Source organism: Pleurodeles waltl, chromosome 4_2, assembly GCF_031143425.1.
Source record: "Pleurodeles waltl isolate 20211129_DDA chromosome 4_2, aPleWal1.hap1.20221129, whole genome shotgun sequence".
In the NCBI taxonomy this organism is placed as follows: domain Eukaryota; kingdom Metazoa; phylum Chordata; class Amphibia; order Caudata; family Salamandridae; genus Pleurodeles; species Pleurodeles waltl.
In genome coordinates, this window is record NC_090443.1 from 931,086,334 (window position 1) to 931,100,747 (window position 14,414).

Sequence of the window (14,414 nt, forward strand, 5' to 3'; positions counted from 1 at the left end):
CAGCAGCGTCCACCAGCAGAACACCACCAAACCATATTAATTCTCAAAATACAGCTGGCGGCGGTCTACTGGTGTGGCGCTGCTGCTGGCATGGCCACAGCTGGATTTCTGCCATCCTTTGGGCGGAAATCCGGCTGTGGTCATAATTTGGTGGATGGCTGGGAGCCGCGGCGACGGTCTTTTGGCGGCCATTGCTGCAGCGGTAGGCAGTTTTTACTGCCGGGGTCATAATGACCCCCACAGTGTTTGGCAGAATGTCATTTAACAGAAGTGAAAATGTTCCCAAATCCTTTGGCCCATCAGTGTAAGAGTTCCACCGGCAGTGCCAGCAGAGGCACTGCTGGCTGAAACAGGACAGCCCAGGGAGGTTGGATCATTAGTTTTTTTGGGCAGGGTACTTCATCATACTTGTGGCCATAAGTCACCTATACTGTAAGAGTACAATAAAGAAGCACTATGTCATATGTTGGTAAACAGAAGATCAAAAATACCATTATTTTCACTTTGTGTCTGCTGATCACTCTTGACTGAATACGTTACAGTACCTGTATGCTGATGTGCTGTCTCACAACCCTTTCTGAATCGATAACCAGGTGGGCTAAGGTAAAAAAGCAGATCGTTGTGATACAGGAAACATCTGAGTCTGTAGTTCACCAAGGCTGACAGATCGAAGACAGCTTGCGTATAGGAATTCTCACTGTAATAAAGGAGGCAAGATGAACGGCTTTTGCTTGTTCAAGATTCAACACAAAGGTCTACTGACCAAGCCATAACATGTACAAGTGACATTTTCCTAGAAAGGAGCATTCACTTACTGACAATTGTGACAATTTATATCAAATTCCACCACTTATAAATTTGCTATAGAATTCCATTGTCCTAGATAAGGACCATATTGAGTGTAACTGTTGTATCTATATAAAGGTTACAATCAAATTTCAAAAATCAAAAATTTCTCATATTATCTCAAATATTTTAAACATTCAGTACACAGCTGCACACCTCAAACTAACACTATCCACAATCTGACTTCCAATTGTACTTCTGCAAGCAGGCACATATATCAGCAAAAACACTGTAATTGGTAGGTAGAATTGTGCATAAGATAAAAAATATGCTAGTCCCATTTTTGCTACTTTATCATAAAGCAAATATAAGTCTATAAAAATGTTCTGGATGGATCTAATTTGAGTTTCTTCCACCATAGGTTTGCAGAGGGTATTCCCGCAAAGGGCCTTGAGTATTAATATTAGGTTGAATGCAGATACAATTTTTGTGGATCATCTGGATTAGCAGATTCCCTGTTCATTCATTTTAATGAGTCAAGAATCCTCTTTGTGAACTCCTCAGAATTTAACCTTGCCAACCATGGGATGAATGGATACGAAGGGCGTTTCACAAGTTTATTGTGTAATGGGCATTGATGCAACACCAGCAGATCACTTCCTGGCTCTCAGATCTTGATGGGAGAAAGACCAAAGTCCCTTAGATGATGATGTCTGGTGAGAAACATGAACGGAATCTCATGAACAGGCTATATCAGTTAAACTGAACTTCGCGGTCTACTACTCACCTGATCACTTCTGAAAGACTGGCCAAGGAGGACCCCAAATTGTCTTAGATCCTGAACGCTAAATGGTAGTTTCCTACATATAACATTAGGTTTTGAAATGAATGCTAGCTGAAGAATTCATGAGTCCTGTCAATTGCTGTGGGCTGGCATAATAATCTGTACCCTCGAAAAACAGTCCTTGTAAGTAAGGAAAAAGAGGGTTAGGCATGATGTTTACATACTCTTTTTGGTTTGGGGCTATTATTCATAGTGTCATGCATTTGTCTTTTTAGTGACATTTTCGTTTAATGTAGAGGTCACTAGTGGACTTAGTTGGTCTAAAGACTGGGGACGGATCAGGTGGGTAGGACTATTTTTAGACCTAGAGGAGATGCTGGCCTACAAACCACTCAAGCAGATGTTCAGACATAGACCCTCATTATGAGATTGGCGGTAAATGACGCCTACCGCCATGGTGACGGCCACCGGCATACCGTCGCTGTGGCTACCGACCGTCCATGGCATTATGACCGTAGACGGAATTCCGCCAGAAGGCTGGTGGAAATCCGTCTATGGTCATGGCGGCAGACGCCAGCAAAACAACGCCTACCGTATGTTGCATGACACGGCCTGGCGGTGTTTTGCTGGCAAACGCTGGAGCTGGCAACAGTGCTGCGTCCCGTCTCCTGCATGCAGGTAAGTCGGGTGTTTCGACAAGAGAGGGGGGTCGGGTGTTGTGTGTGTTTGTGGGGATGTGTGTGACTGTGTGTGAATGCATGCATGCGTGTGTAATGCGTGTGTGCATGAGTGGGTGTGAGTGTACGTGCATCTTGTGTCGTGAGATTGCGTGTGTGCCTGGATGTATGTTTGTGAGTGTTGCTGTGAGTGTGTATGGATGTATGAATGCGTGGGTGAATGTGTGTATGCATGTGTGCATGGATGTGTATGTATGTGTGTAAATGTGCGGGGGTCGAGGGAGGGAGAGGGCGGGGGAGACCACTATCAGTGCCCAGGTAGGAGTTCCCTGGCACTGATAGTGCTTACCGCCATGGTTTCACTGGCAGTACAGAAACCACTGAAACCATGGTGGTGGGTGGGGTCAAAATGCCATGGGCGGCTTTAGCCAAACCGCGAATGTCATAATAGTGGTGGTAGGTAATACCTCCACTATACCACCGACCGCCAGGGTAGTAATGACCCCATAATTTCCAAATAAGGTTACTCAGCTATGGACTGGCTTGATGGAAGCCATTTGTGAAGACAGTCTTCAGCGGAGAAAAGATTCTAGGATACGGGTAGTGGGTTTTGTCCAGCTGGCTGCCTGGACAGAAATCAACTTTGGCAGAAGTTCATAGATATCCTTGGAACTACTTCACAGATGTTCACTGTGAAGTGGTCCAACAAAAAAAATGCTCCAGTTTAGAAGAGGTGCCTTTGGGGGCTTTAGGAAGAAGCAAGGTGCTTAATTCTTGGATGGGTGATTTTCGTCTAGTTGGAAAGTATCAGAACCCCAGGGTGTGTCAGCTGGCGAGAGCATATGATAAAGTCAAACTTTTCTGGTCAAGACTCAATGGTCTGCTCTGGACTGTACATTTAACTTTTGGCTATAGTAGGAAATATGCTGGAGCACTTAGATCCAGCACAACACCCAGCTAGCAGTAACACATGTAGCAGTAAACCATGTAGTAGTACAGATTCTATGTTTTAGCAACTATGCCTGGCTTCTACGAGTTTCTCTGCATGCCTTCACCAAACAAGCGTTTGCTTTGCCCTGGTGAATTCATCTGTTGTTTCTCATTCTAAGGGAATAAACACCACTTCTGTTTCTTATACAATTTTTTAGACTCCATAGTATTCTACAATATCATAGCAAAAACAGTCCAAATGTTAAAACATTTGATATGGGGTGATGAGGACTTACCATGCACCAGGTTAATGCCAGGAGTGGAGTTATCTATGGGCAGGTTGCACTGCAAAATGTGCACATAGGTTCATTTCTTTAAAAAGTGTGTATTTTGTACTATAATCAATCTTTCAATGTGCAAGACATCATGGGGGTCATTACAACCCTGGCGGACGGTGTTAAAGGTGCGGTAATACGGCAAACAGGCTGGCGGACAAAAAAAGGGAATTATGACCCTGGCGGAAACCGCTAACAAAGACAGCCACTTTAACACACCGCCCGCCACGGCAGTACAGACAAGCAGCGCGGCGGTCACCGCCAACAGACAGGCGGAAGACAATGTACCGCCCATAGTATCACAACCCGCCAATCCGCCACCTTTTCCGGGGCGGATTCTCCGTGGATAAAAACACGGCGGAAACAGTTTCTGCAATGGGAAAACGCTCACCTCAACACATCCCACGAGGAAGCAGGACTCCATGGAGCCGGAACTCCAAATCCTACCGGCCCTTGTATTCCTACTCATCTACGAAGACCAACGCCAGCGCCGGTGACGACAACGGTGAGTACTGCACCTATGACATAGGGGAGGGGGGAGGCAAAAGTTAGGGGGACACACACGCAACACCCCCACCCCACCCTCGCATATTACAACACACACACCAATGCATTCACAAAAATCACATCAACAACCCACAACTCCCCTGGAAGAAAGCAAAGACAAAACTAAATCAGTCCAAACATTGTAATGTATCAATATACATGTCTCAAATATATACAGATATATTAGCAAACCATACAAAATTATATACATTCCGAGAAGTAGTGCAGATATACACATATAAATGTCCGTGCACCACTAGTCCAAAAATGCATGGGCGAGGTCCACTAAAGATACCTGTCCACACACGGAGAGAACACTGCCGGGGCATCAGATAGAAATACTACAGGCACCTCAGGGGGAAGGGAAAGGGGGGCACCTCAGCCGGAGGAGTGCAAAGCCAGATCCACGACGGGGCTCCATGCCCACTGTTCCATCCTGGGGAGTGTAAAGCCACAATCTCTCAAGTCTCTACAGTGGGTGGGTTGCCCACTGTACCATCCTGGGGAGTGCAAAGCCACAGTCTCTCAAGTCTCTACAGTGGGTGGGTTGCCCACTGTACCATCCTGGGGAGTGCAAAGCCACAGTCTCTCAAGTCTCTACAGTGGGTGAGTTGCCCACTATTCCATCCTGGGGAGTGCAAAGCCACAGTTTCCAAAGTAGATAACATCCTCCACTGGTTTTGGAGGGGGACTGGTGCCCAGACTGGATTAGTCTCCCCGTGGAAGTTCCTGTACCGTCCCTGTCCCACCTGCACATGGGATAACGATGCTTGATGTGGCAGACATTTCATTCTTCCCCGGTGCATGCCCTGTTCAGCGGTGCTTTGCCATAGCGGTCTCTGGACTGTTCAGCGGTGCTTTGCCATGGCGGTTCTGGACTGTTCAGCGGTTCTTTGCCATGGCGGTGTCTGGACTTTTCAGCGGTGCTTTGCCATGGCGGTGTCTGGACTGTTCAGCGGTGCTTTGCCATGGCGGTTCTGGACTGTTCAGCGGTTCTTTGCCATGGTGGTGTCTGGACTGTTCAGCGGTGCTTTGCCATGGCGGTTCTGGACTGTTCAGCGGTTCTTTGCCATGGCGGTGTCTGGACTCTTCAGCGGTGCTTTGCCATGGCAGTTCTGGGCTGTTCAGCGGTGCTTTGCCATGGCGGTGTCTGGACTCTTCAGCGGTGCTTTGCCATGGCGGTTCTGGACTGTTCAGCGGTGCTTTGCCATGGCGGTTCTGGACTGTTCAGAGGTTCTTTGCCATGGCGGTGTCTGGACTCTTCAGCGGTGCTTTGCCATGGCGGTGTCTGGACTCTTCAGCGGTGCTTTGCCATGGCGGTGTCTGGACTCTTCAGCGGTGCTTTGCCATGGCGGTGTCTGGACTCTTTAGCGGTGCTTTGCCATGGCGGTCTCTGGACTGTTCAGCGGTGCTTTAACATGCTGGTTCTGGACTGGGCATTGGTGTGTGGCATGACGTTCTCTGGACTGGGCATTGGTGTGTGGCATGACGTTCCCTCATTGCCCAGCAGGGCTGTGGCAGCCGGGGCCCTCCTGGGCACTGGCTCCGGCGATGGCGGTGGCCTCCTGACCAGTGACGATACTTGGGCCCTCCTGGGCACTGACTCTGGTGGTGGTCTCCTGACCAGTGACGATACTTGGGCCCTCCTGGGCACTGACTCCGGTGGTGGTCTCCTGACCAGTGACGATACTTGGGCCCTCCTGGGCACTGACTCCGGCGGTGGTCTCCTGACCAGTGACAATACTTGGGCCCTCCTGGGCACTGACTCCGGCGGTGGTCTCCTGACCAGTGACAATACTTGGGCCCTCCTGGGCACTGACTCCGGCGGTGGCGGTGGTCTCCTGACCAGTGACGATACTTGGGCGCTCCTGTGAACTGACTCTGGCGCTGGTCTCCTGACCAGTGACGATACTTGGGCCCTCCTGGACACTGACTCTGGCGGTGGTCTCCTGACCAGTGAGGATACTTGGGCCCTCCTGGGCACTGACTCTGGCGGTGGTCTCCTGACCAGTGACGGCGGTGCTGGCGGTGGCGTCCCGACCGCTGGGAAGGATGCCGCCCTTCTCCGCCGTGCTGCTCACACTAGGCTGTGCAGACTTCCTCTGGCCCTTCCCCACCTTTGGAGGAGTCACAGCTGACTCTGCAATCCCCGGAACCCCTGTGAGTTGTTTTGCCACCAGGAGTCTTCACAGGGTCCCTTCGGCCACTTTCCAATTTCAGAGCCTTTACAGGGGGTGGGCTGCCAGTGCCTTGGCTCCGGGTCACACTGCCAATCCTGGTGGCCGGTGCACTCCACACACCTTGAACAGGCACCACTGGTACTGGAGGCTTTTTGGCTGAGGCGCTACGACTGGACTGATGAATTGAAGGGGGGGCAAAAAGGTCAACTTTACACAGGGACAGTTTCTGACGAACACTGGGATGGGTAGTTGGAGGGGGTCTGGGAGTGGAGGAAGAGGAGGTGGTTGTAGGAGGTGTCACTTTAGCTGTTTTGGGTGCAGGTGCAGGTATTGGAGGCTGTCGTGAGGTGGATGGATGTTGGGTGTGTGGGTGCCCGCGTTTGTGTACTTTGGGAGGGGGCGTCACAGACACACTGGGAGAGGACACAGGGGAGTGTAAATGGGAGTGGAGGTGAGGAGTGCAGGTGAGCGGGGTGTGGTGCTGGGTGTTCTGGTGCGAGTCCTGGTGCCTGTAGATGTAGTGCATGCAGGTGTGAGTGTAGACGAGACTGGGAGGGAGGAGGGAGACAACGAGGAGGGGGACACAGTGGAGGCAGTGGATGTTGCTGTGTCTGCACGTGGGTGATGCTTGCGTGTGTGCCTGTGGGTTGTGTGGTGCCTATGTTTGCCTGAGCTACTTTTGTGTGTAGAGGTGTGTGCATGCTGGTCTGATGGTGTGCATGGGATAGGCTGGGGTACAGGGGATTGGGTCTGGGTGGAGGAGGTTGGAGGGGGCAGGCTAGACACAGGGACAATGGCTGCCATCAGTGCTGAGGCCAGAGATTGCAAGGTTCGCTGAAGGGCAGCCTGACCAGAATGAATGCCCTCCAGGAATGCATTACCGTGTTGCAACTCCCTTTCTACACCCCGGATGGCATTCACAATGGTAGACTGCCCAACAGTGAGGGACCTGAGGAGGTCAATGGCCTCCTCACTGAGGGCAGCAGGGGTGACTGGGGCAAGGCCTGAGGTGCCTGGGGCGAAGGTGATGCCCACCCTCCTGGGTGAGCGGGAACGGGGCGAATGCTGAGGGGCTGAGGGGCTGCTGGCAGGGCGGTGCTGGTTGGGGAGGTGGCGGCTGTACCTTCAGAAGTGGGGCGCACAGATGGTGCCACCACCACAAGGGAGCTCCCATCGTCGGACGATTCCGTGTCGCTGGTTGGTGATCCAGTGGCCGACGTGAGTCTGTGGTGTGGCCCTCCAAGGCCATGTGGGATGCAGCTCCCTCGTGCTCCGGTGCCACTGTACCTCCGCCTGATGATGCTGATGCACAAAAGAACATGGAGAGCACAAAAAAGGGGGGTGGGGGAAAGACAGAAGAAAGACAGGTTGAGTGCATGGCATACCACAACCGTTGGTGGACACTACAGACACAGCAGCCCCCTGCACTACGCCGTGCTCCTGGCCTCTACAGATGCAATTCCTGGGATCTGGCCTACATGGCTATGGTGGACCTCTGCACACATGGATGCCACAGGGGCATGTATACCTGTACTTGGCACTCTACTGCGGCGGGGTAGGGAGCCACATGGCCTGCATTACGGAGGGGCCTAGTCTACCTATGTCTGCCTGGCCTAGGTCCACCCACAGGACTCCTCCCCCACCCAGACCCCTCCAATGCGCGCAAAGTCCGCAGAATGATGTTGTACTCACCCCCTTGTGTCTGCTGTGATGCCCTCAAGCGCCCATCCAACTCAGGGTAGGCCACCGCCAGGATCCTGAACATCAGGGGGGTCATGGGGCGATGGGCACCCCTCCCACGTTGGGAGGCCATCCCCAGCTGAGCCTCCGCCGTCTTCTTGCTGCAGCGGCGAATGTCCTCCCATCGTTTACGCCAGTGGGTGCGCCGTCTCTGGTGGACCCCCAGGGTCCGGACGTCCTTGGCGATGGCACGCCAAATGTCCTTTTTCGGGGGGTCGCTGACCTACATGACATGCACAAGGGAAGAAGAGAAGTCATTAACAACCGCACCGTCAATGTGCGTGGCCCCCCTCCCTACCCTAGCCATGTGGCACATTCATTCACATGCATGAATGTTCCCTGAACTCAGCCCCCTTCCCTCTTCCAACCAGCCCCCTCCACCCAGGCCTACCCCATACAACGTGCTCCCAGTGTACTTACCTGTTGGTCTGGAGGACCGTAGAGTAGCGTGTACTGGTGGAGGGCCCCGTCTACCAGTTTCTCCAACTCCTGAGCAGTGAAGGCAGGGGCCCTTTCCCCAGACGCAGCAGCCATCGTCGCTTCCAGACCGAGGTCACAGCAGCACTTGCAGTGTAGGTCCTCTCCTGTCAAAGATCAGGTATCTAGTGATTGAACAGATAGAAAATGGCGGTGACGTCTGCGGCGGTGCGTATCATCACCGCCAGCGCACTTGTTCATTGACTCCTGGGACCCATAGGGTCCAATGTTAACCAATGAGGCATTGCGCCGCGGTCTATGACCGCCTACCGCAACGGTGTGCAGCGCCAACGCAGTTACCTCACATCCCATTGTCCCACTTTAGAGGGCAGGCAGCCGCCATTTCAGGGGCCCACATGGCTCCATTTACTTCTGCGTCACACATAGCTAGGCCTACACTCAACACACATACAGGAAGGGTTTTGTGTTTGGTGTCGTGTTCTGTGTAACTGTGGGTACATACCTGGAAAAAAGTTGACTCGATCCTCGCTGTTGTCCTTCCTAGGCGCCGTCAGCTGGGACAATTGAGAAGATGGCGGAATCCTCTGGTGTACCGACCGCTGGTGGACCTGTTGACAATGGAGGAGCAAAATTTAATCGTCACCTACAGGTTTGACCGTGCCACTATCCAGGGACTATGTACCCAGTTGGAGCCAGACCTGATGTCACCAATCCGCCATCCCACTGGAATCCCCCCTGACGTGCAGGTGCTGTCAGTGCTCCATTTCCTTGCAAGTGGGTCTTTTCAGACAACAGTGGCCATGGCATCAAGGATGTCCCAGCCTATATTTCCCAACGTGCTGTGCAGAGTGTTGTCTGCCCTGCTGAAACACGTAAGGAGATACATCATATTCCGAGGTGGAAGATTTGGCTACAGTGAAAAGTGACTTCTATGCCCTTGGACATATCCCCAACATCATAGGTGCTATTGATGGGACCCATGTGGCTTTGGTCCCCCCCCCACAGGAGTGAACAGGTGTACAGGAACCGGAAGAGTTATCATTCCATGAATGTACAGATGGTCTGTTTGGCAGACCAGTACATCTCGCAGGTAAATGCTATGTTCCCTGGCTCAGTGCATGACGCATACATCCTGCGGAATAGCAGCATCCCTGATGTGATGGGTCAACTCCAGAGGCACCGTGTGTGGCTATTAGGAGACTCTGGTTACCCCAATCTTTCCTGGCTATTGACCCCAGTGAGGAATCCCAGGACCAGGGCAGAGGAACGCTACAATGAGGCCCATGGGTGGGCTAGGAGGGTGATCGAACGCACCTTCGGCCTCCTGAAGGCCAGGTTCAGGTGCCTCCATATGACAGGTGGTTCCCTATTCTACTCACCGAAGAAGGTGTGCCAGATCATCATTGCCTGCTCGATGCTTCACAATCTTGTTTTGCGACGCCAGGTGCCTTTTCTGCAGGAGGATGGTCCAGATGACGGTGTTGTGGCAGCTGTGGAGCCTGTGGACAGTGATGAGGAGGAAGCTGAGGAAGAAGACAACGACAACAGGGAGTCAGTCATACAGCAATATTTCCAGTGACACACAGGTGAGAACATTTTCATTTTTTACATTACATTCACTGTCACACGTCTTACTCTATCCAGTGTGTAATTTAATGGGATTATTTGGTAACTGAGTTGTTCCTTTCCATTACGGTTTCACAGGTGTGGTTACCAATGTGTGTCATCTGCATGCATCCTTCAAGGACTTGTGATGTGTGACATTGGTATGTTGCCTTAACAAGTAAAAAAAGCATTTTGACACTGCCATTGATCATACATTTTACAAAATCATAGACTGACTCCAGAATGTTTTGTGTTTATTTAAGTGCTCACAAATGGAGGGGGGTTGTAAAATGGTGATGGGTGATGGTGGAGGAATGTCCATGGCAGAGTCCAGTCTACTAGTCTCACAGGTGCACTGCCCATCTGGGCATAGGAAGTGGAGCTGGGGCAGTTAAAGTATGGACAGGGTAACAAAGTGGGACGGTGGGGGGACAATCAGGGTGGTCTCATTTGCTGGCGGGTGTCTTGCAATCTTGCTCTGTCCTGTTCCTGGATCTCAGGGACCGCTTGCGTGGCGGTTGTCCGTCTGCAGGGGGTGGGGTGCTGGTGTGGTGGTCCTGTGGCGGGGCGTCCTGTCCACTAGCGCCGGCGGAGGTGGTGGGCAGTTCATCGTCCTGGCTAGTGTCAGGGGCCCCTTGGAGTGCCACGGTGTCCCTCAAGGTCTGCTATATGTCCTTCAGCACCCCTACGATGGTGCCCAAGGCGGAGCTGATGGTCCTGAGCTCCTCCCTGAAGCCCAAATACTGTTCCTCCTGCAGGCGCTGGGTCTCCTGAAACTTGACCAGGACCGTCGCCATCGTCTCCTGGTAGTGGTGGTATGCTCCCATGACGGAGGATAGGGCCTCGTGGAGAGTGGGTTCCTTTGGCCTGTCCGCCCCCTATCGCACAGCAGCCCTCCCAGTTCCCCTGTGTTCCTAGGCCTCCGTCTCCTGGACCGTGTGCCCACTACCACTGCCCCCAGGCCCCTATTGTTGTTGGGGTGGTGGATTATCCTGGGTTCCCTGTAGTGGTGAACACACAGCTGATTGACCTGTCCTGGGTATGGAGGTTTGGGCCCACTGGGTGGGTGCTGTGCTGGTGTTACCAGAGGGTGGAAGGTCAATGTTGGGCTGTGCCTGTGCAAGGGGAACCGACTGTCCTGAGGCCCACAATGGTCAGGGCTGGTCATCAGGCTCCAGTAGGGCAGAGCTGCTATCGTCACTGTGGGCCTCTTCTGTGGATGGAGTGGAGATGTCTGGACCCTCCGGTGTAATGACGGTCCTTCGTGATCCTGCAGGGGTATAAGAGCATGATTATTGCATGTGTGTGTGTCATGGTGTGCAATGGGTAGGTGAGCGTGTACCCCAGTGCTAGCATTACTGTGTGGGGGCTTGTGTGATGATGGTTAGGGGGTTGTTCTGGGTATGTGCAGTGAGCATGCTTTGGTGAGGGGTGACCATGCTTAGTTGTGTCATGCAGGGCTTGTTGTTGGGATGTGTGGTTTGTGTTCTTAGTACATTAGTGTGGAGTTGGAGTGATAGGGGAGGGGCTGAGGGTGGGGGTGTGTGATAGCATGCAGGTAGGGTGGGGGATATGATAGTTAAGATTTGACTTACAAGTGTCCATTCCTCCACCGACTCCTCTGAGGCCCTCTGGATGCATGATGGTCAAGACTTTCTCCTCCTATGTTGTTAGTTGTGGGGGAGGAGGTGGGGGTCTGCCGCCAGTCCGCTGTACCGCGATGTTGTGCCTGGAGACCGCTGAACGCACCTTCCCCCGTAGGTCGTTCCACCTCTTCCTGATGTCCTCCCGATTTCGTGGGTGTTGTCCCACTGCATTGACCCTGTCGACTATTCTGCGCCATAGTTCCATCTTCCTGGCTATGGAGGTGTGCTGCACCTGTGAGCCAAATAGCTGTGGCTCTACCCGTAGGATTTCCTCCGCCATGACCCTGAGCGGGGTGTCTTTGGCGTGCCATGGGGTGGTGTGTGTGATGTGTGAGGTGGTGTATGTGGTGATGAGTGTAGTGATGTGTAGTAGTGTGTGGTGTTTTGTGCGTGGATGTTGTGTGGGTGATGGTGTTGTGGGCCTCTGTATGGTGGTATTGTCTATTCTGTGCTCTCTCTCTGGCCTTCTTTCTGTATTTTTGGTTGTAGGGGTTTGTGGGTGATGTGGGTGTGTGTTTTATATTGTGTTGGGTGTGTGGGAGTGGTGTGTATGTGTATCAGGTGTGTGTATTTGGATTTGTCCAATGTGGCGGTGTTTTGTACATGTGTGTGTATTTTGAGCGCGGCGGTTTGTACCGCCAATGGAATACTGCGGTTGAAAGACCGTTGCGTGGATTCGTGTGTCATAATAGCATGGGTGTGTTTCTGTTGCCGTGGAGGTGGAGGTTTTGTTTTCGCCAGTTTAACACTGACCTTTGGTGTGGCGGACTTGTGTGGGTGTCTGAGTTTCGGCGTATTCCGAGATGTGTGTCATAATAGCTGTGGCGGACTTCCGCAGCCGCGGCGGTGTATTGGCGGTCTTCTGCACGGCGGTAAGTGGCTTTTACCGCCAATGTTGTAATGACCCCCTATGTTTTTTACAATTTCCTAAACACTCTAGTTTAGGCCTTCAGAACATTTCACTTTAATAGAGTTCTATGATTGAAATTCAAATTTCTTTTGAGTGCTAGCGAAGTTCTCATTCCCTTTAACTGACTTTGTTGTTCCATCCTTTCTAGATTTCCTTACATGCTTCAGGACCGGCCATAGGATTTTCCAGCTAACTACCTCAACTAAATATTTGGAAACCTCAATAACATAAACACTGCTGTGTGTTCCCAGGAAATCATTGTTTTGTATACAGTATTTATCTGCAAATGTTTTCCCACTTCACTTGAACGCCTTCCCAACCCTGCTAGAGTGGGCTAGACCTTTGAGTATTGTGCTTTCTGGACTGCCCAACAATAACAATGTCTTAGCTACAACTTAAAATGGCTTCTTTTACACAGCCCAGTTTCAACTGTCACTGGCAGCAGAGTAGGTATTGTGATTTGAAAGGGAAGACTTGTTTGATCAGAAACACTACAATGCAGGTTGACTCCAAAATCCTAGCCAAAGCCTCACCCGATGATTTAAGGGAAATACAAAGTGTAGACTTGCTTTGTACTGTTGAAGAATGATACATCATGTTCTATCTCAGTGGCATTATATACCTCATAACTAATGATAAAGGCAACAGCATTACTATTGTCTGCAGACTAAAGATTACTGAGGAAAAAGATAGATTTTTAACTGACGGCCTTCAAAAATCCAAATGGGAATCCATCTTCTAGACTTCCAAACAGTGCAGCATGCAATGAAGAGAGCAGTTTTCCTGTTACAGCACAATCAGAGGTGCTTAATTCCTGATACAAGGATTTGTACAAAAAACATTTTAAACTGCCAGTTTATTAAAAAACAACTAATTGCAATGAAAGCAAAATATAGGATAACGAAGAACGTGTCAAAAGAAGAAAATGTCAAAAATACCAGAAACAAAGAGAAACTGGAAATATATTCTTTGTACCTATTAGTAAAAGATGAACAGATATCCTTAGATACATCACGTCATATAAGGTAATCATTACATCACTTAAGATAATAATTAATTGTTCAATATGACTAGAAGCTTTTTGAAACAAATGTATTTTCGAAGAGGCCTGGATGGATGCCAGAACTCCAGGATATCCAGATAAGATTAAATCATGTATCTATCTAAGACTTCGACCAAGAGGCCGTTCTTATCTGTAACTTATTTGTACTAAGCAAAGAGGGTGCTTCTTTACATTGTGTTCTGCAGATGTGCATGGCTCTTCTGCCGTAGTTTTAGAGAAAATTGATTTTGAAATTCTGTATTGTCATGTCACTCCCCAAATTACAGGTGCATGTTTGAAGAAAAAGCTTATGTTGAAACCCACTCTTACCCAAACATAATTTGTTTTCAGATTAATATTCAGTATATCCGATTCACAAAAATAAAAACTATTGAGTGATCAACCACATTGTGTTTCACAGAAAAAGTGAAATATGAAGCAACATCCCATTCTGCTTTAAGTGTTCTTAAGATTAAACAAAACAGTATTTGTAGTTTTAAATTATCGCAGTGCACTGAAGTGAATGTTTCACCACACTTCCTGGGAGAACAGCAAAGCGGTACACTGATCCATAAAGATATTGAGAGTTTTGAATGAGATGCTGAACTTGAAGCTCTGTCACAGGGATGATGAAGTGTTTACTACCAGTTAACAATGTACAGCAGAACTTTGTACATTTCATGGCTTAACAGCTTCATTTGTTACAGTTACCAAGTGTTCTCTACATGACTGCGGGAGTTCAATATTAGCATATTTGCCATTCACAAGAACTGGAAAAAACACTACTGCTTCTTT

The 14,414-nt window shown here is 50.2% G+C and overlaps 1 protein-coding gene across 1 annotated transcript in view; it reads right to left on the reverse strand.

Annotated features, from left to right (window-relative positions):
- The window catches only part of LOC138293487 (cytochrome P450 4B1-like), a 229,601-nt gene that overhangs the window by 122,683 nt on the left and 92,504 nt on the right, over positions 1-14,414 (reverse strand). Inside the window, exon 6 of the mRNA XM_069232725.1 lies at positions 546-697. Within this exon, the coding sequence (XP_069088826.1) occupies positions 546-697 (152 nt within the window). The remainder of the gene's footprint in view (positions 1-545; positions 698-14,414) is intronic.